Here is a 26,594-nt window from a genome sequence, read left to right as displayed (position 1 = left end):
AAGGGCTAGAGCAGCTCTTTAACAGCTATAACAACCTGTCCATCAGGCACTATCATGCAGTATAAACAAATCTGGGGCTTTAGAAACTCTGGACCATTTCTGTTAACACTTAGAGGACATTCATTGAGTTCTACCTGAAGTATTTTGGATCACTACCACTCAACACAGAATAACTGGAATACCTAGGAGACTTGCTGGGATACTTAAGATACCAATGACATCTTTGGATCAAAAGCATATGAAACAGTGAGCCACCACTCTTAAGGCACTGCCATGTGTTTTGGACTATGGAGCTGAAACAAAAACTTAAAGAGTCATTTCAGTTGGTTAATATGCAGAAACACTGGTACAACTACGAGCAAGCAATGCAAGGCCTTGCTTTAACCAAGTAAATGCATACACATATCAAACCAGTTCAGCTGCCTTTCTCTGAGAAAGACTCAATTTCTAAAAGTTGAATCAGTTTCTATTAACAGTTCCCAGCATGTGTTGTTTTTATTTAAGGTGTTAATGACACAAATAAAACCCATGAAGGAACAGAATGCCTACATAACTCTACAAAGACCAAGTGCAAAGTAAAATTTTTGCTAGCTGCCCACCCTTCATTGACCTAAATTTCTTGAAGTTGTACTGTTCATAATGTGCTCTCTAATGCACAATGTAAGGTAATTAGAGTCATCTGTATTTAGCTTCCAGAGGAAAAAAATTCTATTATCTAATCTAGCTGATCCCCTGATAGCCTGTTGAAAGTAAAATACTGTAACCTATTGCCTGCCCTTTGACAAGTGCTAATTATTTCCTGTCCAAGCACATTTTTCTCATGTAATTCCAAAGTACACAATAGACTGATCTCTAAAACATGGGCAGCCCTGCTAGTACCACAGCGGACGTTTTATAACTTTCACCACCGTATGCTTGATGGCTACCACAGCCAGCGCTTCATTCCAGACATCTAGCTGAAGCTTTGATGAAGTAAAGTGAGGTGTATGGTAACAGTCTGTTTAGGCAGATCATATGGATGAGACTCTCAGATAGGTCACTGGGATGGGAAACATCAAATGGAAAGAAAAAGGATTATGGATATTTAATACTCAAAGGACACTTCCTTTCAGAACTTTCAAGGCACAATGCTCTTGAAATTTTCTTTCAGGTGTTTAGTTTTAAGGAGGCCTGCACTTTGTCTACTTGTGCCTCTCACCCCCCCGCCAAGAACTTCAGACTTTCTGTGTCGGAGCCTAGACTAGGTCTACAATGGCAACGCTGGCTCCAGCCTCTGACTGCACTGCAAGGAGAGGCCAGAAACACCGTAACCACGCTACTTTTAAACGAGTCCCGGTTGTCAGGATTCCTGATGACTTCATATATTAGAAAATCATTGTTAGACTAAACAAACACTAGAAAGATATTCCACTCATTTGAGTCATTTAGCTGCCTCCTATCTCTAGGAAGCTTTCTATTCTGGTTCACAGCAAAGATGTATGTGTCCCACAGAAAAGCCTTAAGCAATTTCCTCTGTTTCCAATGCAGCCAAACCGCTTGCATGTTTTAGTAAGCATGGTGATGGAAGGCACCCCCCGCCCCCCCCAAATCCCATAAATTCTTAAAAAAGGAAGAAACAAAACCCACACGATAATACAAACAATATTGTAGACCCACCTTAATCAGCTCTTTTCCACTCTGACATCTTAACTGATTAGTATACAAATAAACCTTCCATACTCATAAGAACACAGCCTCTAATTTGTAATAATAATTGCTACTATGTAATAATATTTAATTTTTATCTAAAGCTTCTAAAATGTTTCAGGTCCACTCACTGTAATTATTGGGAACAGCAAAGCCACTCAATTGTCAGATCCAATATCTAAAATTAACTTTTTAAAGTCAATCTCAAAGATTTTCAGGAACTTCCCAAAATTATACACTAACAAAACACAGGAGAGCTCCCTTAACTGGAACATTTAATGCAGGTAAAAAATCATGTCAATTAAGTGCTAATTTTGATTAACAAAAATCTCATTAAAAAATACTTTTGACTAAAAACTATTTAATTGTAAGCACATGACATCTCCTGGTTTTAAAGGAAAGCTGCACCTTTGGTAGAAAAATTTCACAAACTGTTAGATATTTTATGTAAATATCACAAATAAGAAAAAAATAAGATATTATTAAATGAGTATAAATCTATAGCTTTTAGAGACAGATGTGGAAAAAAAGGTGACATCAACTCATTTACCAGCTAAAGAGAAGGACACAAGGCAGCTTACAGTGCAAATTCTCTTTTTTGAATTCACATATTTCTGAAAGAACTGGAAGTATGATGTATCTATAGTTTCTGAAATGCATTCATCTGACTACACTCCAGGAACAATCTTTTTCAAATAAAAACATAAACAACTTTCTAAAATTGTTAACAACATCACCTGATTTATTGCCATGGCGATATGTTCCATTTAGGAACTCAAGTATAACAAGTCATATGATGCAAACCCTAGCAATATGTAAATTTATGCCAATCTCACCCAACACAACCCAGCTAACACCAGTAGGACAACATGAGAAAATGTGAGGATCGTGAAGAAAGCAGACAAGAAGGGTATCTATTAGCATGGCATGCCAGCAAGGAGTATTGCTCGTATTGTTAGCAGTATAAGAAAAACCTTAGGGCACTTAAGGTGATACCAATCCTCAAATATGTATGCTGCCTATCAAGTTATTATCAATACATTGCACTGTACAAGCACAGTAAGGGAGCATTTTACCCCTCAAAGTAACTGAAATCAGAAGCAGAAACATTGACTATTCCATTCAAGGAAAAATACTATTTGAACAGGAAAAATTTTGATTTTTTTTTAAATTTCAACTTCCCCCTCTCCCGCCACAAGTGGATTTATAGGAGTATATTTGATATACTTGTTTCTAATTTTATTATCTTACTATTTTTTCTCAAATTTCTTACCTTGCTGTCCATTCTTTACGTAGCCTTTGTCGCTCAGTAAGAACTAGCAAGACACAGCTGATGGTTTCCTTCCTTTGTTCCTCAATTTGTTCCTCTTTTCTAACTTCAGAGAGGACCAGGCTTGTCTTAAAGGGAAAAAACACATAGAAATTATAATCTAGAAATAGGGAACAATGTGTAAAATTAATAAAAAGCCCATAAGCAAATAAGGACAGTAAATCAATAGCTTTTTTTATTACAGTTCCACTGCTGACAAATCAATACAGTAAATGATGGTTAGAAATGGCCACCATATATTTGGTATTTAATCAATGTACATGGCACATAAGGTAAACCTTAAAATCTCATTGCTTTAAGTAACACAAGACATTGTGCATTCTAGCTCTCATTTTCTTGAGACAATTCTTTCCTTTTCTAAATATTTTCTTGTACCATATCATATCAGAAATGTTTCCCTCAATAACAGCATTCATTTGGGGGATTTCCCCCTCCCCTCTGATCCTTGGTGAAGATAAAGAAGAAAATAACTCTTTGCATCATATCTTTCAAAAAGGAATTTCTGACGATGTACCCATCTTCTCTTTACCATAGAATATTTCAAGTAAACAAATAGTAAAACTCTACCCTTTTTCACTTACAGAATAAATTAAAAATTGCTAAAACACATATATATACACACATGCGATGGGTTTAAGTCATTATGGAGTCAGATCACACTTAGTCTCTGCAGACCAAAACCTACTGGCCTTCAGAATTGTTGTGTCAACAGTTAATGTTGATGTAACGAAACTGTAGACCTTCATATTGTCCTTCATCCACCCAGCAAGCTAACTCCAGCTCCCTCACTCCTCCTTCAACTACTGACTTGCCCGCTATTTTCTCCTCTTCCCCTTATGCTTCCCTGTGTCTCACAACTTGGGAAAGAAATGGTGCATGCTGATGGTCATGCTGCTAACTTGTTAAGTCAACCAGTGTACATCTGCTGACTTGATATGCAGCAGCCCAACCACAATACAGAGATCTAGAGTCAATGCTGCAGTCTTGTCCTTGAGTGAAGGTACTGTATTTGCCTTTCTTGCCTTAACCGGCCACTGATTTTCACTTAATCATCTTTGCTACTCTCACCTTTGGCCACATGTGCTTCAAACATACCCAAGTATCTAAATGCTTTTGGGAAGGATGACTGTGTTGTGGTTTAACCCGGCTGGCAACTCAGCACCACGCAGCCGCTCGCTCACTCCCCCTCTGTGGGATGGGGGAGAGAATTGGGAAGAAAATAAAAGGTTAGAGCCGAGGGCTGAGACAAAAACAGACCACCCGCTGACCGATGCCCAGCCCGCCCCGAGCCGCGAGCAGTCCCTGAGCCGCGATCACTCTCCCCACGACCAACCAACTCCCCTTGAGCATGACGTTCTATGGTATGGAATAGCTCTTTGGTCAGTTTGGGTTAGCTGTCCTAGCTGTGCTGTACTTGTTATGCACCTGGCCGAGCAGGAGAAGCTCAAAAAGTCCTTGAGTAGTCTGAGCACTACTTGGCAACAGCTGAAAACATCAGTGTGTTATCAACATTCTTCTGGTACTAAATCCAAAACACAGCACTATGCTAGCTACTATGAAGAAAATTAACTCTATCCCAGCCGAAACCAGGACAGACTGAATGGACAGAAGGCTTGCACAAACCTAGTTTTTTCACAGAAAAGGAAGAAAAAATACATTTCTAACCTGAGCAGTTGTTGAATTGAGTTTGAAAGAACAACTCAAGTATCACCAAGAACTGCAGTTGCTGCCCCCAGCATGGTCTCTCTTACAGGAACAACACGACAAAAAGACATGGCATATTGCCTCCTCCTCAACATCACATACACATTACATTCTGCCCTGCCCAAATGTACAACCACTAAAATTCCTCTGGGGATTCTGTGAGATAAGTGTTTGTTACTATCTTCAGTTTGTGAAAACAGGAAGATCTAACCTTGGTCTGGCAAGTTTCCTTTTTTCCACAGAAAGAATAATATGCAGATTATACAATTCTTAAGCTACGTAAAGCAGTGACATTGCTACTGCCATGGTGGTTCCAAGGGACAAGCATGACAATGTTCAGAGACAGAAAATAATTTTATTACACCAACATCAGATGACAAAGACGAAAAAGCACCTTTGTCCCCATCTCACAGCTCTATCAGTTGGCTTACCAAAAGGCATTACCCCCCTAATATGGGACTTACACATCAAAAAGAACATTTTCTTGTAAAATCCCCAAATGTTCAAAACTCTGTCTATACAGATTACATTCTTGACCCTGCTTTGACATTACAAAGCAAACAAAAAGCCAGAGAGTATTTTCAGATAAGGATTCCCTAACATGGGTTTCCCTTGCACTGACCTACAACACCTTTTCCGCAAACTTTAATACTGCCAGCTTCAACAATCCTGATCTTACAGCCTCATTTCCAGCAACTGCACAGTTTAAAGAAGGATTTGATAAGAGGACTTCAACATATGAGAACATGCTCACATAAGATGAAGATACATACATCCTTTATTGGATGTAAATTAACACACCTTATCATTCAGAATAAATGTCTATTAAGGCTTTAACTTTTATATTTACCATGTGCAAGACTTGACACAGCACTATAACTAGAGCTTATCTCTGTATTAGAGGATGATCAGACTGTAGCCATACAGCTAGGTGACAGTACACCAAGATTTCCCTTTCAGAATCCTTGGATGACCTTTGTTGATCACAATGGGATAGGGAAGTCCACTGGTGATAGTGTTGAAGTCTCCCTCTCCAAGACTGCAGAAAAGCCCCAAGTTTAATGATGCTATGCCTCACAAAGCTGAAAGTATGGTTATTTGCAGGCAACAAACATCAAGGTCCCCTAAATAAGTGATTCCTAAGGCATAGAGCATGGAGAACTGACAGTTCCTAAAGAATTGTCAGTTAAAATCTGGTGAAAAGAGGATGTGATTAGAGTATTTTGAGTCAGAGAAAATGGGTGACCACTTCTCCAGCTATTCACAATCACATAATGCATTTGTATGAATTCTGATGGGCTGGCCAAATTGCAACTTTGGCCCTGAGTTCCACTACCTAAAGTCCCCTCCACCTACCGGAACATAATAATTCTGGCAACTGAAAATAATTTAATTTTTAGTGAGAGAACAATTATATTGCCCCAGCCCTCTGTTAACACCTTCTGTTTATGCAGCGATGTACACAGTTGAAGTCAAACTCATAGTTTGACACTGACATCATAAATGCTTCCTTACTGAGCCCTGTGAGTACAGTTGCAGCTACCTGGAGGGTGAAATAGTACTATTAAGCAACATACAACAACAATACATAGCAATTTAACTGATTTACTTGTTTTCTAAGAGAGCTGAGGGCAGTAAGGTTACCTGGAACATGAATGCCAGGCTTGATATGGAGCTTTTATAAAGGTATTTCTTAGTAACTTGCTATTCTTATCTCAATAAACATCCCAAATTGTAACAAATTTAGCAGCATTCTGGGTAAAATAATATTATAAAACACGTTCCTTTGAAAGTTTTCTATGTAACTTGTTTTGAGATTTATTTTTAACAAGGGGATTCAATATATACCTTGACTGATAAAGGTCAAGGGTTCAAGAAACTCAGTCAAAGATGTTATCAGCTGGGAAAGCCATTTCCTCACATCAACACTGATAAAAATCCATCAGAAACCCAGCCGATACCACCTCTGCTCTAAAGGGCAGGAATGACCTTCTTTTGAACATCACTATAGTTGCACATCCCATCAAAGAAAATCTGACCTTGTGTCTCAATTCTTTTAATGTTCTTTAATGACAGATAATTGTCTGCAGAGGCCCCCTTTGCCCAACGCTGAGTGAAGCCTTCACATTTCTGAACTGGACTCAACACTACTCAGTGTTTTTCAGCACACAGGGGACCACAGGACAGTAGAATAAATAAACAATGTAACCAGCCCTACAGCCTGTCTTATCTCACCCTTGTGTTCACAGAGATTCTTGAGGGTGGTAATGTTTACAAATTGTTGAAACTTTCTTTCTTCTGCTTCCCGAGCTAGCAAAAACATATCCTGGACAACCTAAGCAACGAGATTACGCAAATTGGTTATCACCTGGGGGAAGCAACTTCTTGTCTCATTGGCCAGCATGTCTCTTTATTAAGTAGTACTGTTAATATTTTCAGTAAATCCTCCCCATTTCTCCTTACAGACCTATTAATGTATTTAGGGCATTTCCTTGTAAATCCCAAATGGCATGGTCTTAAACACAAACACACAACCCACCTATCAAAAAAGCTCAAAGCTGTATACGCACGTATATAGCCGTGGCCAATCCAGTCTTCTATGTTAAGGACAGTATTTAGGAAATTACACCCTTTACCTTCCTCCTGGTACAGCGGCAGAACTAAATCTAGTGGTCTACTGACATATCAGGCAACAGCCATCAGAGCATCTTCTCTTACTATGTAAGAAAGAAAGGGATTAAGATAAGATTTTGAGAGACCAATATAATATTCCTTTCATACACACTGACAAAATCTATCAGTGACACGGGACTGTATAGAAACTGTTATAACCAAGTCTTAGTATTCACCCAGGATACACACTCAAAATTAAGATTCCTTTTATTAGTCTTAACAAAGCTAACCTGGGTCTTGTAACAGGATGACAAAAGTACTTTATTTTTCTTAGATAAACAGCAGAAGAAACTATGTTTCAACATCAATAGGCGACTACCCTGCTTAACTGTATGAATCCTGGGTGCACGCCACAACCCTCTTACAAGCAAGCAAAAAAAAAAAAAAAAAAATCAATCTCTAAACACTCCAAAACACACACCGGCACATTTTTAGTCTTTTAAAGCTAGATTTTCCTTCCTTCGATACAGACATCTTGAGGAGCCAGGCTTAAGGTTAGAAACATTGTATAGCTGGAGACACAAAGCCTAGTATTCTGTCAAACAAATTAGCCTTCAGTCTGAACTAAAGTGGCACTTGGGACCGTTTGTCTCTCGGTCCCACTTTATTGGGTCAACAAATCAGATTTTTACTCTGAGTTCAGATTTAATTTACTCACCACCAGTTTAAATAGGATAAGCTTCTGAACCTTTACTAATCAGTTCTACTTTAATATAGCAGTCACTTCTCAATAATCGATAACTAATACAGGAAGGAAAAATATAAAGTGTAAAATCTGTAAGCAGAAGGCTAAAATTTTAAGTGTCGTTCTGCATCTTCCTTGTTATTTTTGTGACTTTATTTTGCTCTTACTGCAAAAAGTATCCAGATGAAATTCTGTAAAACTAGAACACTGTGCCTTTTAGAAGGAAGAAAAAAACCCCCAACCTGAAATCTATTAAGCCATGTTAATTTAACATGTCATAACTTCTACGTGATAAAAATCTAGTAATTGCTTACAAACCACTGCTCATTTCTTCTTTACTTTTAAAATTTTTACTTAAAATATGAGCAAATCTACCCTTTTCCATTGATACGATGGAAGCAGCCAGTATGGTTTAAGTTATCACCCAGTAATTTGGGCACATTAAACCCAATTCTCTGCCTTTTGTTTATTAATCCACTATGCCAGATATCACAGTTTCACTCAGCAACCCTCATGTTTTGGATGATATTGAAAAATGGCTTATGTTTGTCAAAGAAAGTTTTAAAAAAAAAGGTAAAGAGGAAAAAAGTGTTGTTTATAGAAGCCAGCTGCTCTGGCTTCGGCGCCAGCAGCTCTTCATCCTGCTATTTTACGCTCGCAACCCCCACTGCCCCCACTGGCACAGGTACAACTAAATGTTGACTTCAATGCTTCAGAGAGCACTCAACTGATTCTGTACATGATTAATTGCCAAAGACATGGCTGACCATATGGAACAGAGAAAGCATCAAGTAATTCATACTTCTGTATATGATCATTTGGCCCCTGTTGTTTTAATGTACAGGAAAGAGCTAGTATAGCACAGACCTGGTGTCTTGCCCTTGACAGCCCATTAAGAAATCTCAAAGCACCTAGTTGAAGTTATGCTGTTGGCTTTTCAATAGCAGCCTAATAAAACAGAAGCAAAGCTTTCCAACTAGTCTTAAATCTTTCACATACAGTACATTAACCACTGCTGCTAAAACAACTGGTTTCTTATGATAGGAAATGGGATTTGATTTCTAGCCTCTGCATACTTACTGAAAGCCTTTTTCTGACCTTTGGAGGGTTTACAAAATCATTGTTCGTTTTTCCTGCCATTTTCCCAGTTTTTTGCCACGGTGATCCTAATAGATTTGTTTAAGGTTCAGTACATTCTACTCTTACTAGCTGTTATATGCAAACTGTACAACGAAGGTAGGCTCATGGGAGCTGAAAGGAAAGAAATTATTATTAACTGTTTTCTTCCTGAGAGTCAAAGAAGTCACTGCAACATCTAAAACATAAGTTACTTTTAAAGAGCCTATAAAACAAAACAAAAAATTCCTGAAAAGAAGCAATACACCAGCATGTGCTTTCTTTTATCAGACTGGAGACAAATCATCAAATTTCATTTGAGAAGGAAGGACAATTTATTTTAAAGCTGTAGTATTCTCAAGGATGTCTGACACAGCGCTCAATGAAAAGAAAAAGGTGCAGACTTGGAATATATGTCTGTATCATTAACTGCTTTATATTAGTTTTATCTGTGGTTAACATCTTTTCAGTCACATGCAGTCAAAGAAAAACATTTAAATAATGTTTCCCTGTCAAGGCTCTTCAGATGACAGTGCTAAAAAGTTAATCCTCATCCTCACAGATCTGCCAGTTTTGACATATGTTGGCAAAGATGTATTTGCTGGCACCTTCCATTAGAAAATATTTACATGGAATTCTCGTGTCCGTGGATTTTCTAGCTGTCTAAATGACCCTCATGGTCTGAAGGGCCTTATGTGGGAAATCCTAATCATTGGACATTCATCAGTGGTAATTTCCCAGGCTACTGAATTGAGCTAACACTATTAATACTCCAACAGAATACATGAAGTATCCATGAGCCAACATAAAATTCCATAACTGTTCTGGTTATTGATAGAGCATTTCCAACATTAAAACAGTTTGACTGAGTCAAATATTATGTCTGTATTTAAATAAAATATAAAGGAATACAGACTTTGAAAGACATGTAATTTTTGTATTTTTGCAGGGTAAAAGGAATGGACGCTGAAGTTTCTGGTGTGAAACCATTGCAACAAATTTTCTACATTCTTCCATACCATTATATTCAGTGGCGCACATCTAAACTGAGCAAGTACATATGGAGTAGAATGCTTAAAGTTACACATATGCTTAAGCTCTATATACAAGTCTACATGCATTAAAATGTAGAGAGCCCTGCCCCTCTTTGAGGTATTCACTGCTGACAACAAAGGATGAATACCTGACTTGATAGATGAGTAGTTCGACCTAGAAAAACCTGCAGAGAGTAGATCACTTAGACATTTCCAAAGAAACTTTAGGCCTTGTCTACACTAGAAAGTCGTACCATTTAGCTATACCTGTGGAGCTAAAGCAGTACATTTTCTACCTATGAGTTTCAAGGTCATAAGTTAAACCAGGCAGAGCTTATTTGGAAATAACCATTACCTTTATGACTTTATAAGCGTATTTATACTAGGATCTTGAACCATATATTTAGGAAAAAGGAATCCAAACAGAAGTAATGACCAAGTAATTTTTGGTTACTCTGGCATGCCAAAACTGAATTAATTTCCAGTGGAGAAAAAAAGTCTTTTTTACTGGATGATTCAATGCAGTTATGACAGGTCTCAAAGATTTTCAATATTTAGTTGCAAAAAAAAAAACCAAAAAACCAAACCAAAAAAACCAGAACGTATGAAGAGCAACATTTCCAAAATACTTCTGCTGTGCTAACTGGTTTGGCAATGTTCTAAAGGTGAAGTATAACCCATCTCATCAAGAAAGAGCAACAGAACCACTTAAGATATTTGGAATAAGAGCAGCTTAGCATCTTCAGACGTATGGGTGAGCGAAAGGTTACCCTTCAGCCACATTCTCCCAGAGCATGGCCCCTCCACCTCTGAATCATCAATAGCACAAAGACTGAAGCAGGCCTACCATGCATAGTGGATTATATGAAGTGTAAAACATTGTGGGGAAAAAGCTTTTGAAAGAAGTCAGGAAAAAGAAATCACGCTTGCAAGAAGATCCAGCTGACAAGCTAGTCCCTAACAAGTGAATATGTTTGAAAACATTGTGAATGCAAGAAAAGAACACGCCTTTTGTTTCCAAACCTACAGTGTGTCTTTACCCCAACTGTTGCCTGCATGGCTGAACATATGTTTTCTGAACAAGAACCGAAGCAGAAAGTGTTCTTTGTTATAATTCACTCCTTTGTATACATCTCCCTTTTCCCACTTTGGTCACATGCAAACAGTAGTTACGCTGAACACTTAAGTTCTGAAGGACTGCATGGCAGTGTATGCTTCAGTGATTATTTACTATTGCTGGAATCAGTTGAGCCAAGATGCAATACGAGACTCACTTCACCAGCATGCACTCTGGACAGCTTACATTTTGCAATACTGAACCACGCCGAGTACAACCTGCACAAGTTCACTTATCCAGCAGACAGAATTTTCATCATCAACAACTATGTGCAGTTCTAATAAGTGCTGAAGAATCACACAAGTGATCTTATGCATTCAAAAAGAAGTCAAAAGAGTACCCCGTTAAGTATTATTTTCTTAGCATACCATGGAAAGAGGAGAGGAAAAAATGACAGGCTTCAAAGCCAAAAGTAGGTAATGCCACCTCACACTGAAATGAATCCTACTTTGAATTAAATACTCATAAATTTTACTGATTGTAATGAAATCATTCTATATCTAAGTAAGGCTTTGCTTTGACTCATCTAGTTATACTGAAGCCCTAATACACTAAAGCTACATACAAGCTTCTCAAAATATTTACAGATACAAACTTGTACCAAAATCTCCAAACTAGACACCTGGTCCTTGTAGCACTCAAATACAAACTGGAATCACTAAACTTAATATTATTGGTCATACAAAAAAAATATTTTTAAACATCCCCAAACTACGAATAAAGACGGAAAACAGTGAGTGCTAGATTCTGAATTCATTATTGCATTTTTATTTGTGACTATCTTTCAGTGTTTAATTACATGTCATGTTACCAGTTTCCTTGAAAAACACATCTTAGTGTCTATTTAGTACGGAAAACCCTAGAACAGCAACATTTTCCTCCCATTGCTGAAGCCACTACCTGTTGCCATTAGCCACGCACTGCCTTAGCAACAATACTTTCTAGCACAACGTCTAGTAAAAATACAGCTGCGCAGTAATTTAAGACATATTCCCAATGCCATTAGTTTTATTGAAATAATTTAAAACACAGAAAGCCAAGTTACAGAATGGATTAAACACAGCAGAATGAAGAAGCTGCAAGCCTCAAATGAAATAGCAAGCTGCTTATGTCCAGAAGTGCCTGTGGGCACGCTTTGTCTAAGACGCATGCCACAGCAGAATAGCAATTTAGTACATATGCAAGATAACCACATACAGCTGAATCATATCTTCGAATGACATAAGGGTTTCAATGCCTTTATCATCCTCACAATACTACAAATGCACCGGGGCTGTGGATATCCCTGTGAGAATGGGACGCTCACCATGGTATTTCAAAAATGAAGTTTTGTCCCATTTGGCTCAAGTAACAGCTTCACTAGCCCCAGCGACACCATGGCACACCTTTGTGTAGATTCAAAATTCAGAATCATGTAAATGCAGTAGTAATACTAGCTGTCACGGCAAAAGGGACAGAAAAAGAATTTAGAGCGCTTCCCTGGGAAGTGCATAGGAACCTGCTATAATATATGTCTTCAGTGTATGGGGAACGTGGCACTGTCAAGCAGCAAGGAGGACACCAACACCCACTACTAGAATCTGAGGATTAGAACAGCATTTGGAAATAAACTTCTTTGCACACCATGATCCTTGTTCCTCAAGTAAAAAGTAGGCAATCTGATTTCAGTGCCTTCTCCTCTTCCAGTTTTGTTATGGTGTGTAACTATATTTTTACATTAAAAAACATGTGCTAGGCACTTCCTATATAGGCCATGGAAGGGGTGATGACCTGACACTGAGGGTGTGCAGCGTAAGTGTACAAACAAATGCAATACACTAGCAAATTTAAAGCATGGAGGACTGACATAGGAGAACATACAGACAAGTTCACTGATTTAACTCTGAAACAGTCACCCATAATATATACAGTCACTATTCGGATGCAGTACTTAAGAGTAAATATAGATTCCTTTGGGGGGGAAGGAGGGTAGGAACAGGCAATTATTTTTACTTCTCTTGCATTCAGAGTATGTTTAGGGACAAAGTTTTGCACGTCTCCCTGACTTATTAGAGCATAAAGCCACATAATCTTGTTATATATATGCCACCTATATATGGACACTAGTATCTCATTACGAGTTATAAAGGGAGTATGTCTTACTAGTATACACAGGCAACAGAAATCTTACAAGAAAAAAAGGTAGCTGCAAAATGAATTCAGTAGCCCAGGTACGCCTGCAGCGCTAAATAAGGCAACGCTTCATTATCATTAGTACGTCTGCTCAAACTTACAAACCTGGAGGCTCAAAAGAAACTCAAACCTTTTTCCAGAACAAACCCAATCCTCCTCCTAAATTAAATTAAACCAGAAGTAAACTCTGCCTATTCCTCTATGTGTATGCCTATATACTGTTTATAGAGAGATACACAGACCAGGGTACAGCACAGACAGCGCACCTGCAGTCAGGGATTTTGTTGCATCCTGCTTAATCGCAGTATGCCATCGTGGTGCTGGAGCATTAATCCTCGGTACATGCAGGTGGCCCTCCACCCCCTCTGAGGACGGCTCGCTTTCCACAGAGGTTCTCACCCTCTTGTGATACTCGGTTGCCTACCTCCATCGTGCCAGGAACTCAGTAACATTCCTTGCTATTTACTGCACTTCTGAACGTGGTGTAACACCTACACTTCATAAACCTGCTCATGCAAACTCTATCAAAATAGAGTAATTGATAACTGGGTAGAGTTGTGTTCCAGTAAAAGACCATGCTATACACTGCACTTCCTGGGCTTCAGATTTGGATTTTGCCCATGCTTTCCTTTCATCAGAGAGTTCTAATGTTATGGCTATATGGATATGACAAATACCAACATGTTAATAGTCCATGCTATCAAACTAGTGCTTTTCTTCTGTTAATATTCCTTGATATCCCATATGGGTTTGTTTTCACTTTATTTTGATTTGGGGGAAGGATTTTTGCTCTGTTTCACACTCTTAGGAAGGGAGCAATAAAGCTCAGTAATTAGTTTATCTCCTCAGGAGAAAGAAAAGGTTCATTTTTCATTCTTAAAAGGAAGATTATCAACTAATTAACCCAACAATTAAAAGTATACATAAGGACAAAGCAAGGAAGTAGCTCGGGGGCAAAATAAATCAGTTAAGAAAATTTTAAAATTTACTTCCTGCCACCTACTAGTGCATTAAAAAAAGTTCTTCCAGAAATATTTTTATTTAGAGTCTAGTCAAGTTCTAAATGTTGTCAACTTGTCATATTCATTTTCCATGAACATTCAAGAATTTATAGACTCATACTTGAGAAAGAATTTAAAGCTTGAATGGCCAACTACTTGAAAACATCACTATATCAGAAGTCATTATATTGACAATTTTCATTAACGACAAAGCATTCAATCAGGGAAAATAATATTTTATCATATGATTTGTGTGTCTAGCAAAGAAAACACACAAACAAACATTGTGATCAACAGATCACTGTGAATATACGCACATCGATTACTCTCTGAACCAAAGTGGTGTGCTGAAGATTCTGGCAATTCAACAAATACGACATTTGCATGATGTGCTCACAAACTATGACAGTACAGTTTAGCAAACAAAACAGTTACTCTGCGACACCCCATAACAACACATTCTGTTACACTGCACCGCGACGTTCACAGCTCCTGCCTTACCATCCACTAACTTTTCCATCTATAGGCACGTGAAATAAGATAGGGGTTCTCAAGTTCAGCTGCAAAGTCTAACTTAAGAGAGAGGTCAAAGGTGGTTGACTAATCACCTCTGCACTCTTCGAGAAGGATCAGTTAAGCCACTAGTAAAAGTTAAAGCAACGCCAAGGATGTGTTAACATAAACTGGCCTAGCGTCCTTAACAGACACGTAGTGAGTACATGCCCCAGTGGAGATGTTCTCCACTAACCTAAGAAAGCAAGCTTTCCGATCTTCTGGGTTGCTGCAGAAATGAAAAATAGCAATTTGTGGAGGAGGGTTTGACCTGTGTTCTCTTGTACAAAAACTTCTGCCCTTAAAGATACATCACGATGAGCTATTACTAGAGCTCTAAATCTCCATTTAATGTTACTGTCTATCTACTTCACATTCTGCTTTAACACAACACTATAGGGCAAGACACACTTCACAGCATTCAGAGTCCACACATAAGAGATATAGACTACGTGAACAATCATCCAAACTATTAATGTTGCATATAAAAATATTTCTCTTCTTAAAGAGGGAAATATTGGATAAAAAAACCTGGTCTCTCCTTTCACTATTTGAGTGCTGGAGTTCATGGTTTGGTTTTTTTTGTTTTGTTTTTTTCTTTTAAAATTTTTATTTAAGATGTTATTATGCAATCTTTCTATATAGACCAAATAAATTTTCAGGAATAACTTTAGATTAATTTAGGAAAAAATAAGCTAAAACATTTTCATTAGGATATGTTCTGCCTTTCACAATATTTGATTATTTTTTCACATACATCAACAATTCTGTTATCAAGAAGACTGCATGCTGGAAGACTTGTATTTGTTGTACTACTTATTTACAGTCTTAAAATGCTACACATTTATTTTTTGTTTCACAGAAATGTTTCTTAGATGTTTATGAACAGATAGAATTACTTTAATATCAAAATATCATTATGTTCTTGAGTGTGAAATAATCTTCTTTCAAGGTTGGCAGATATTATCCTGTTTAATCTTCTGTCACTAGTCCAATCAGTTATTCTCATACTGGAGAGGTCACTAGATATAGTAAGTTGCTCTATATATAATATCAATGAAAAAGAATGCAGAAAGTTTAGATGAATTAATTGTAAGAAAATTAAAACACAAGACACAAAATTTCTGTGTCCAAAGCCTAAGAGCACAGCAGTTTTTATGGGGAAAAATAATATTTAGATAATCACTTGTGAAAACATGTTACTGTCACAGCATTTCGGTTTTAAAATACAGCAACCAAATACCATGAACTTCAGCTCACACTGAAGAGTTTTCACCTCGGGGAAGTCGCTATTTTTGTCTCAACTGCAAGGTGGCAAACAAAACCCCAATTTTCTATCTTGATTAACACAATTTAAAAACTAACAAAGTACTATTCCTGCTAAGCTACAACTTGCTGTATTCAGAACTGTGTTCTGCTCTGATAAGCATGTATTACTGCTTCATTTTCTAGACGTAGTAGTTCCCCCTTGGCTTGTTCATTCAGTGCTTATACATTCAGTACACACACACAGACTGTTGCATACAGCCCTCTTGGATCAAATTCATCACACTGGATGGATCATGGCCACATGTATCTATTCTTTTCATGTGCTGGTATAAACCTATGTTTCTCAAGCCCAGACATGAATCAAATTGTATTCCTGGTCCAAAATTATAACGAACAATTAAAAAAAGCAAACAACCTTGAAAGGCGATATCCCAAAAAAAGGGCTTGATTTCTGACACAGAGCAGCATTTAAGAGCATGATTTCAACTTTTCTGGCCTAGAGAAACAACTACAGATGCCAGCCACAGATTACAATCAGCACTGGGTTTGAAATCACCTAAAATCTTGGGACTTGGGGCCAATTCTAGATAATCAAATCCAAAATAACTCGTAAGATTTCAACAGTTTTTTTCCTCCGTACATCCATGACTACAGGTAGAAAAGCACAAGACTTACTTAAAAACCCTGAAACCATTTTAAAAGGCTATACTTTGTTCATTTTTAAACTGATTAAAAGCACTGTGCATACTCATTTAATTTGACATTTTTAGAAAGTCTTAATTTTAAACCCCTACATCAACACACAAACCACAAGTGGTAAATTGTTATGTAAAGGGTTTTGGATGCAAAAAAGCAGTTCCAGCTTTGTTTACTACTTTTAGAATATTAGGCAAGAGGAAAAGCTTCTTTGTTTTGTATTATTTGAGGTGAATCCATTGGCTCAGTTAAAAGAAGAAAGAAAAAAGTATCACAGGTCAAAAGAACAAAATGACACACAAAAATCCATTGCCAAACTGGCTGTCGGTTGGATGCACAAGAGTAATGCTAAACAACTGTGGTATGGAGACAAAATATGCTTTCTTTAAGGCACTTTTACAATAAGTTATTTAAGCCTTGTGAACAGCCTTGCCTGGCACCCACCCCTCACACATTAATGAAAACAAAGGGGGCCCATTCACATTGTAGCCGTGCAGTGGGGTTAAGCATGTGACCTTAAAGTATGGTGCGCTTGTGCTCAGTGGAAAGGTTCTTGACAATATAAACAAGAATTACTGCTGTTAGAGAAAGGGAAGACAATTAAAAACAATCTAGGATGCATGTTGTACAGCTGTTCAAGTTTCAGCTACATCTGACCTCTAAAGATGCTACGTGTTTTACTTCAGAAACTTAAGCCATTTTGGCTTTATTAAAATAATCCTTCAACAAAAACTGAATTTCTATGACAAACATGAGGTTTTATATGAGTAACACAATGAAAATTGTGTATTGCTGGCAAAACATGCCAGCACGGCAGTTAAAAAGATGTTGTGGTCTGCACATCTCTTTCCAATACTTAAGTTACTAACAGCTAAGCAAAAAAAGAAATCTTTATGAAGAACACTAAGAAAACCTGTTGAGAAGAAAAACTGTTCTTGAAACAGAAGAGACTTCAACAGGTCAAATCCCATAATCAAATCTGTTTGACAGACCTATGCGCCCAGGCGAAAAACCCTGGGTGATTTCAGCAAAACTCTGCAGGCACAGTGTCCCAATATAGATCAAATTGCAGGACCAAGCAGCCACAACATTTTTTTAAGCTTAATTTTGGATACCATTGATTCCAAATGCAATAAAGACAGACTGCAATTATGGTCAGTATTTTCTTTATACATGCCTACAAATTTTCTAATAACTAAGAAAATACTTACATTTTAAAGAGAAAATGATAGAATGGGCTTTTTTCCATCAGCCACTACAACTAATTGTCCTAATATTGTCCTTAAAAAATAGGGTTAGAGAAGAAAAACTTCTGAGAAAATAACAAAGATCTTGGCTAAGTTTCTCAAAACCACAATTTTCCTGCCTGTTTGATCTTTGTACAGTCAGCATAAGCCACTGAAACTCCTCCACAAATGAAAGGCATTCATGGGAAGCCATCAGAAAGCATTGCTCTTCCTCTGGGACCCAGGACAATAAAAGAAAAGTTCGTGTCTGCCACGTGGGCCTACAATTCAGCTTAAATGAACAAACCATTGCAATATCCTTCAGCTTTGTGAAAGCGATACTTCCTACTTTTTTGGAAGAAAGGAAGTCATATATAAACAGAACAAAGGGAAGAGGCAACACAAGTAGAGCCTCTCATAATAAATATTACAGTGAAAGTTTTGCTCATCAAACCAAGATTAAAAACATATTTTAATCTCCCAAGTTTTATGCCTTTGATGTATGTCGAAGAGGAAAGCTTATATATTTTGTAAGATTTACAACATTTCTAGGGGGAATAGCTTCGTATTTCAGTTTTTTCCCTGTTTCTGAAATTGAGAGTATGTTGGGTTGCTTCTATCCCTTAATGCTGTGTCATGTTGAGCACTTCTTTAAAGAACAGAAGTTAGGATGTCCATTGGACATGCTAATCTTTGTAACTGTGAAATACTTCTTAAAATGCCAGCTTTCCTAGACCACAGGAAAGTTCAAATATTTGCATTAAATTCCACAGCATCGAGAACCACTAAATTGCATTTCTTTGTGGTGCTAAAATTAGGAGAAAGTTATATAGCTTCAGTAGGAAGAGTAGTAATTTATTATCTTTAATTTTGCCACTACATGCCCACAACAGCCTGATATAACACATGAAGCATTAATTTTCAGAATTACAACATACAAAGCATAAAACTTATGCATCAGGGGCTCCCTTTATAACATCTTCTGTTAAATTCTGCACGATTTTCCTGCCCTCCCATACAACCTTTCTGTGCAGCTTTTCTTGTTCTCTCTTGATATAGCACCCATTTGCTTCATATAGCACCATCGCTATGACAAAAGGACCTGCACTTAAAATCTCATTATCTAGCTGCTCATTCCCACAACCTTAGGTGAGTGCACAACCAGATACACTAATGGCCCCCTCAGATGGCATGAGGCAAAGTAGCTGAAAGTGTCAATGTAAGTAGCAATGAAAGAGAGTGGGGAAGAATGCTCTCCCTGGTTTTGCATGATGTACAACACTCTTGCTTTGGTCTTAACATCCAACCATTAACTTTGGGGGACATCATCAGAAGAGGAAATTTTCAAGTATAGTTTCACAAACACTGAAGTCCGAAGAATGAAGGTGAAAGATGCTAGGACTGACATTTAACCATTACAAAGTTAACTGCATTGAATATTGGTAGATTTAGTTTAAAAATTTTAAGGAAGATCTGTTCATTTCAGAGAATATGAAACTAACACAAAACAGTTATAAGTGAATAAACTCTGGCCAGTAGATAGGTATGTGGTTTAGGAGGTGGGAAGGAGGAAGCAGCTGAGGAGGTGACAAAAATCTTTTCACAGCTGTAGCACCCCCTATAGAGCTGATAAAGGCTCTCCTCCTAGGTATCATTTCAAAGGCACATGGACCACATAGCCACCTTTCCAGAAGCAAAATCCTTTCAACATCTGGTATTAAAGTTCTCTCGATCAGTCCATTTGATTCCAAAGATATAAAAAGAGATGCGGAAAGTTGTCCAACGATAGTAACTTGCAGATAAAGGAAAAGAGGAGGCAGGGATTTCAGGGGCAGCAGTAACACAATCACAGCAGATTGCCTTTCTTAAGGAAAATAAGTGAAATGCTGTAAGAGTTTATAGTTTATAGTACCAGCAAATGAATATAGGTTTCAACCTAGGAACAGTCAAGAAAAGATTATTCTAGAACTATTAGAAAAACAATAAAATTATAATCAGAAATGCCAAAGCTGGTATGACACCAAGGAGCCTGACGGGGAAGGCAGGTGTCTTGTCAATAAATACTGTGCCAGAAGAAGGTTCATGCACAACTTAAGTCATTTGCCCAAAGCAAATATCAAGCAAATGAAAGTGCGAGGAATAATAGGATTCTTGTCTCCTACTCTCCATTTCCCTTCATGTTGCCATATGGTATCCATATCTGTGAGGATAAGCGGTACTTTGTACCCTGGTGTTTCAGTTTTCATGACACTTTACAAGTCTCATTGCTCATTTCACCGCTTTCCACTAGCTACTCCTTAATGACACCCAGCCATTGCTTCCTTTGCTTTCCCATAAAAACAACATACTCAGGAAATAATGAATGTATATTTGTCTCTTTCAAGTAACTGCAGCTCCATTTTAACCATTTACTTTGCAATAAACTTTTTTAAGAGAGCTTTTTTTTTTCCACAAAAAAAAAAGTCTATATATCTTAAGGATCACAATATACTGATTTTTAAAAATATAGAAGTAATATCACATAGCCTTATTTCTACATTAATTCCTCCATCTCAGGAAAAAAAGTTAAAATCCCAATAGATGCAACAACTGGGCACTCCATAGCTCACTTTGAGTCTTCAGCCCAAACAGAAACACCCAGTGACTGGTATAGTTCACAAAAAAGACCAAATTAATTCTAATAGAGAATTTGCTAGACAGGGTTACTTAAGAAGTTGCTGTGGGAACAAGAAAGAATTGGCCCAGAGAGAAGTAATGTGAGCTTATTAACAACAGCATGCTCAAGTGCTCCAAGCCTGAACTGACAGAACCACCTGAAAGGGCAGAGTCGTTCAGCCTCCTCTGACAAGTGCAAATACTGGACTCAAACCAGTCGTCAAGAGTGAGCAGGTTTGGTGAAGATGCAGGCAGAGCCTGAGGAGATGCTAGAAGGGAAAATGAATTCTCCAGAACTACAGAAGCCAGGAACGTACATCAGGAAGAAAATAAAATTGTGATGAACGTGACTCAAAGATTTACCTTTTGGCAGGGCAGTCTTTCTGCTTATTCTTTCTCAGTGGAAAACTGCTACATAGTCTATATCAGAAAATTCTGCATTTTTCTGCATTAAAGTAGCCTCTGAAGCAGGTATCAAAACTTATGTTTAAAAAAGACAATTCTCTGTGGCAGATGCAACATTTTAATATGTTCTAAAGTAAGATAAGGTAATGCTTACTATTGCTGAAATCTCTGAAAATAGAACACTGTTCATAATAAATTAGGAGAAACCGAATTCCTGGGAAGCTTGAAATCCTTCTCTCCCCAAACCCCAGATTTTCCTAGAATTTTAAAGCTGGTTCCATTCACAGACCATTGCAACCCTCTGGAAACTATCCTAAAGGGTAGATTTTCCCCATGTTTTGAGAAGTGTTCGCAACATGGCCTAGGAATGATATTCTAAATTTTCCCCTTTAAATGATAAACTTGAATATGAAGAATATATAAAGAAACCCAAGTTGGACTTTTTTTTTCTTTTTTCTTTTTTTTTTTTTTGAGACTACAATAAAATTAATATAGCAAAAGGAAAAGATTCATCACTGTTCATAAGAATTCATTCGCCCAGGGAATTTTTTCATCTGCCCTCTCCTTTACTTAGCTAGACAGAAAATAGATTTTGCTGGCTATGTTTAATTTCCACAGCTGTCACTGTGATCTAAAACATTTATATTGGAGTAATCACATTTATTCTCAGGAAGCCAGGAACCAGGAGTACCAGTTCAAGCACTGTATAGGCTACCTACTATCTTCTGACTCCAGCAGTGTCTTAGATTTAGAAGTTGTGCTGTGCAAATAAGCAGTAAAATATTTTTTGATTAAAATATATTTGGAAAATGCAATTAGTTCTTGAAACAGCAAAAGTTGACATGGTTCATTCATGCTTGCCGACTGGGTTAGTACAAACATAAGACAAAAGGAGATATGACAGTAAAACGAAAACAGGACACAAATACTTAATATTTCTGCTGTACATCTCCAAGCTTATTTCAAGTAGCATACTTTGAATGTGTAGTAACAAATTTAATTGTATAAATTCTGCTTATGGAAAGAGACACCAAAAAAGAGCATCACAAGTAACAGATTCATAGCCCTAATGAGAGAGTCATGTTATTTAAATCTATTATGCAAACTTTTCAAATGGTTGTTTAGAAAAAGGTTACAACACTTCTGCAAATATTTATGGTTCAACCCAAGAAAATAAATAGTCGTTTGTGACAGATGTAGAAAGGAGTCAAGCAGATTTCAGCAGACTTTGAAACAGGACTAGCAAAATTATAACATTATATATACTTATACACAACATAATCTAAAATTGTATATAGCAATATAAAAACTGCTAAGTACCTTGTTCTAGTTATACCAGCCAAATCAGAAAACAACTTGCTCCATCTTTCCTGAAGCAAAAATCCTAGTTACCAAGCTGGATCTTATTATTCACATTTAACGTGTTGATATTTATATAAGTTTAAGTTACGCCTTCAGCTGTATGTTCTTCCAGTCTTTTCTCGCTACCCCTTAATTCCTTTCCCTCCCCACTTTTTTTTTGCCCCCTTCCAGTAGTAAAAATGGATTTACACAAAACCAATAACAAGTTTTACTTAACAATATATTCTGGTTTTAATCAGGCAGCTTTTCACTTAAAATTTCACACAAACACACTGTTGCAAATGTTCCATCTGCAGACTTTCACGCTGAACGTTCTGCCATAGAAAGGCCACAATACAACAATTCTTTCAAGAAAGTCGTTTCAGAAGTATGTCAGCAGACAACTATTTTTGACATAAAGTGAAGTAATAAATTCACGCAAAAGTCACATTTTTAACTAGTTGGATCATTTGTTATTAGTGGTTTACACATTTAATTTTCCCAGAGCAAGACCCTATTAAATGCTACAGCCAACACGTTAAAGTTTAAAACAGGAAAATTCAGATCTTCATATTAATACCTTGCATTTCTTTTGATTCATGAAAGCAAATGTCTCTCTAGTTTCTCTTTCTTGTTCTATCACTTACTGTGGTATTTCTAACTTCAAGGAGTAACAGGAAGGAAAGGAAAAATAATTTTGAAAGATGAGGCATCAACTTTAACACTAATTTCATTATGCTGACTACAAATAAAGTTTAAAAAGTACAGACATTTTCTAATATATTATTATTCTCTTTCCTGTTACACTCTCTTGCACTTCCAAGATTCTTTATACTTGCATTATGTTTATTCCCATTTCTCTGTATTTCTAAATGCTTCTCCCACTTTGTTATTCTATCTTCCTTCTTACAGTTATTTCCCCTCCCTGTTCCTCCCTCTTTTCTCCAACTTATTTCCTCCCAATTTCTCTCTCTGCTCTGCTCACAAAACCACCTTGGCCTTTAATTCTGCCTCCTACTGATCCCTCCTTCAAGTTCTTATGCTTTCCACCCATTTTGTGGTGCCAGCCTCCTCACAATCTCTCTGCAGAAGTAGAAAAAACATTTCAAAGCATAATTGAAACTATTAAAATATAAGGGAAACACTAAAGGAACAAAATGAATGAAGCCGGTGTAGTGTTTAATAATTGTACAAGAGAAAGAAAGCTATCCACAGGCCAGCGATTGAATGGCAGACAGCAGTTAAACATCTTCAGCAGAAAAGTCACGTAGGAAGCCACAGTGCTATTCACAGAGTTCACCCCGCAGCATGTGCAGGAAAGGAGTCCCCCTAAAATTTTAGCAGGTCTGCTTTTTATGCCAAAACTTAGGACTAGTTGCCCTCAGTCTCTGAGCTGGATTCCTTGCATGCTGGAGCAGAACAAATACTACTCTTTCACCTATCTACCTATTTGTCAAAGCAAACATGAAAGATTATGACAAAAGCAAACCGGTGCTAATATTAGCGCCCCACAGAGCTCCGAGCAAAGCACCAGAGAGAAAAGCAGAGAGACAGCCTGCCCGCAACAGACAGGAAAACAAAACCATCAAATGAGAGCTGGACAGGAGCATCTTGCCTCTGTGCTTCCACTTACTTCGCAGTCATCCTATCTGCTGTAGGGCAACATTAAAACACCCGCAGGTTTAGTATGCAGATTAAACATAGTTTATTATAATATGCTTCAATTTTCTGACAGATTGAATGACTTCATCCAGCAGTTCAGGCATTAACTGGTAACTGAGTTAAAACAGAGCTTGTACACATCAGTGAACTCATGTTCCAGCTCTGCAAAATACACACTGTTAACACTTGATCAGCCTAGTCTGATGCTGAGTTTTCTTAAAACACCAAGTCGAGATCGGTTATGCCTCTGCTGGAAAATGCAGAGGCAGGCTATCACATCCTTTCACAGTTTCCAGGATTAGCATCATTTGAGCTGAGAACATTCTACAGTCTGAAGCTTGAAATACCGATCCCACCAGATGAGCTTCTCTCCTTTCATTTCTTGCTTCCTAACATTAATGCTTCCTTCCTTGCTCTGTGACCGCCTTCTTTGTTTATATGCAATATGCAAGTCCTAAACATTGCAGAGGGCTACCATGTATCAAACAATTCTCCTGTAACTGGATTCTAGCAGTTTTAGGTACTACCAGAAAGGTTTTAGAGTAGAAAAATGCCAGTGAGGGAACTCTTGCAGGTCTTCCGCCATCCCCATGCTTCTTCAGATTGGGAGTAGGTGGAACACCCACAGCATGAAGAAACCTCCAGGTGCTCTACCTCAGCATTTGCAGTCAAGTAATGCGTTATGGTCATCTTTTAGAGGAGGGAGCAAAGCCAATGTCACAGCATACTCGGTAAACTCTGAAAACTGCTGTAGACCACTGGAAAGTCTTTGCAGTTGGACACAGCAACGTAGAAAACCTGGACACGTAACTGAAATCTCCTGGAGATGGGTGAACATTACACAATCCCAGGACTGTGTGAAAAAAAAATGGCAAAAAACCTTTGCTGCTGCCCTCTCACCAGCTCCAGCTCTGTAAGCAACACAGCTCAGCAAAACACAAGAAAGAGACCACGGTATTTAGAGAAAGGCTTGAAATATTAGGGAAAGGGCAATTTCTACACAACCATAACCTTGAAAGAATTGAAGGCTCTTAATATAGCTCCTCAGTTCTGAAAACACAGTAATTGGGAGACAGCTGGCAGCTGGACAAGAATCTCTCGGTATCTCCAAATCACTGGAAATGACAGCCATATATATTTATACATTATAAAGTGTGTGTGCATATGTGTATACATACACACAATTTTATATATACACACACACCCCTATATAAACTCTTTAATAAATCTCTCCAAAACATCTTGGAAGGAGACACAGGTAGGTATCTACTCTTTTAGAAGCTAAGCAGGAAATGCCTTCTTCCGTGTGCTTTTTGACTATGCTGCTTTTGGTTAAGAGATTTTAATTTTTTAAATGGAGGATTTCTGGAGGACCTATTCATTGCAATGAAAATTTATGTTCTAATGACTACAGCTTCAACAGACTTGGGCCCATAAGGAAGAAGGATACTCCTCTCCTTTCCCCAGCCCAAGCTACCTCAAGGTAATTTTCAGATAAAACAGAGAACAAAATCCTTAGTTAAAAAAAAAAATCAAAGGAAGAAACACTGCAAAAAACCCCAACAAATAAAAGAATGTACCTTTGACCCCTGGTAATTCAAATAGAGTGTTAATCACCAAAGGATTAACACCCTCTGCATTATAAATAACATAACCAGTCATCAGGAAATTATAACACCCCATATAATCGAGAAACACTGAAGTCTACCATAGAATTATGCCCAACAGTGGGAGGTACTCAGATGAGAACCTAAGAGCCTAACATTGTATCAGTTCAGTAAGATTCTGCAACTTCAAGCATTATGGAGAACAGCTCGGTACTTAAACAGATAAACCTCTTTCCTCTATGTGTACACATATATGTATATATATGCATGTGCACCCACGTGTTTATGTGTATCAACATACAAATAATCCACGCATTTTAAACATGACATGCATTTTCAAAACTGTTAAAAATCTACACATATACAATCTCCCTGAGGTTTTTTCTGGGTAATTTTATACTTTTGTTGCATAAAAATTAAATACTTTTAAATATACTTTAAGTAACTTTCTGCATTTGATGTAATTATTTTTTACTTAAACAAGAATTATTACTCCCTTATTTGGTTCTGTGGTATAACCCAGTAGTATATTAAATGTAGCATTATTATTACACAAAAGCACCAGTGAAGAAATTTCTATCGAAACACAAACTTTGTTTAAAGAGATAAAAAAAAAAAAAAAAAAAAAAAAAAAACAAAAAAATCACTACCCACCATATTCCC

At 37.5% G+C, this 26,594-nt stretch overlaps 1 protein-coding gene across 4 annotated transcripts in view; it reads right to left on the bottom strand.

Annotated features, from left to right (window-relative positions):
* FTO (FTO alpha-ketoglutarate dependent dioxygenase) overlaps nucleotides 1-26,594 on the bottom strand; it is a 260,976-nt gene that overhangs the window by 135,254 nt on the left and 99,128 nt on the right. For all 4 annotated transcript variants that reach the window (XM_035893132.1, XM_035893133.1, XM_035893135.1 and 1 more), the window contains one exon: nucleotides 2,960-3,084. In XM_035893132.1, coding sequence (XP_035749025.1) covers nucleotides 2,960-3,084 — 125 coding nt within the window. The remainder of the gene's footprint in view (nucleotides 1-2,959; nucleotides 3,085-26,594) is intronic.

Source organism: Egretta garzetta, unplaced genomic scaffold (genome assembly GCF_000687185.1).
Source record: "Egretta garzetta isolate BGI_Z169 unplaced genomic scaffold, ASM68718v1 scaffold314, whole genome shotgun sequence".
NCBI lineage: Eukaryota > Metazoa > Chordata > Aves > Pelecaniformes > Ardeidae > Egretta > Egretta garzetta.
The sequence above is the reverse complement of the archived record's forward strand: the minus strand, read 5'-3'. Positions and strand labels throughout refer to the sequence as shown.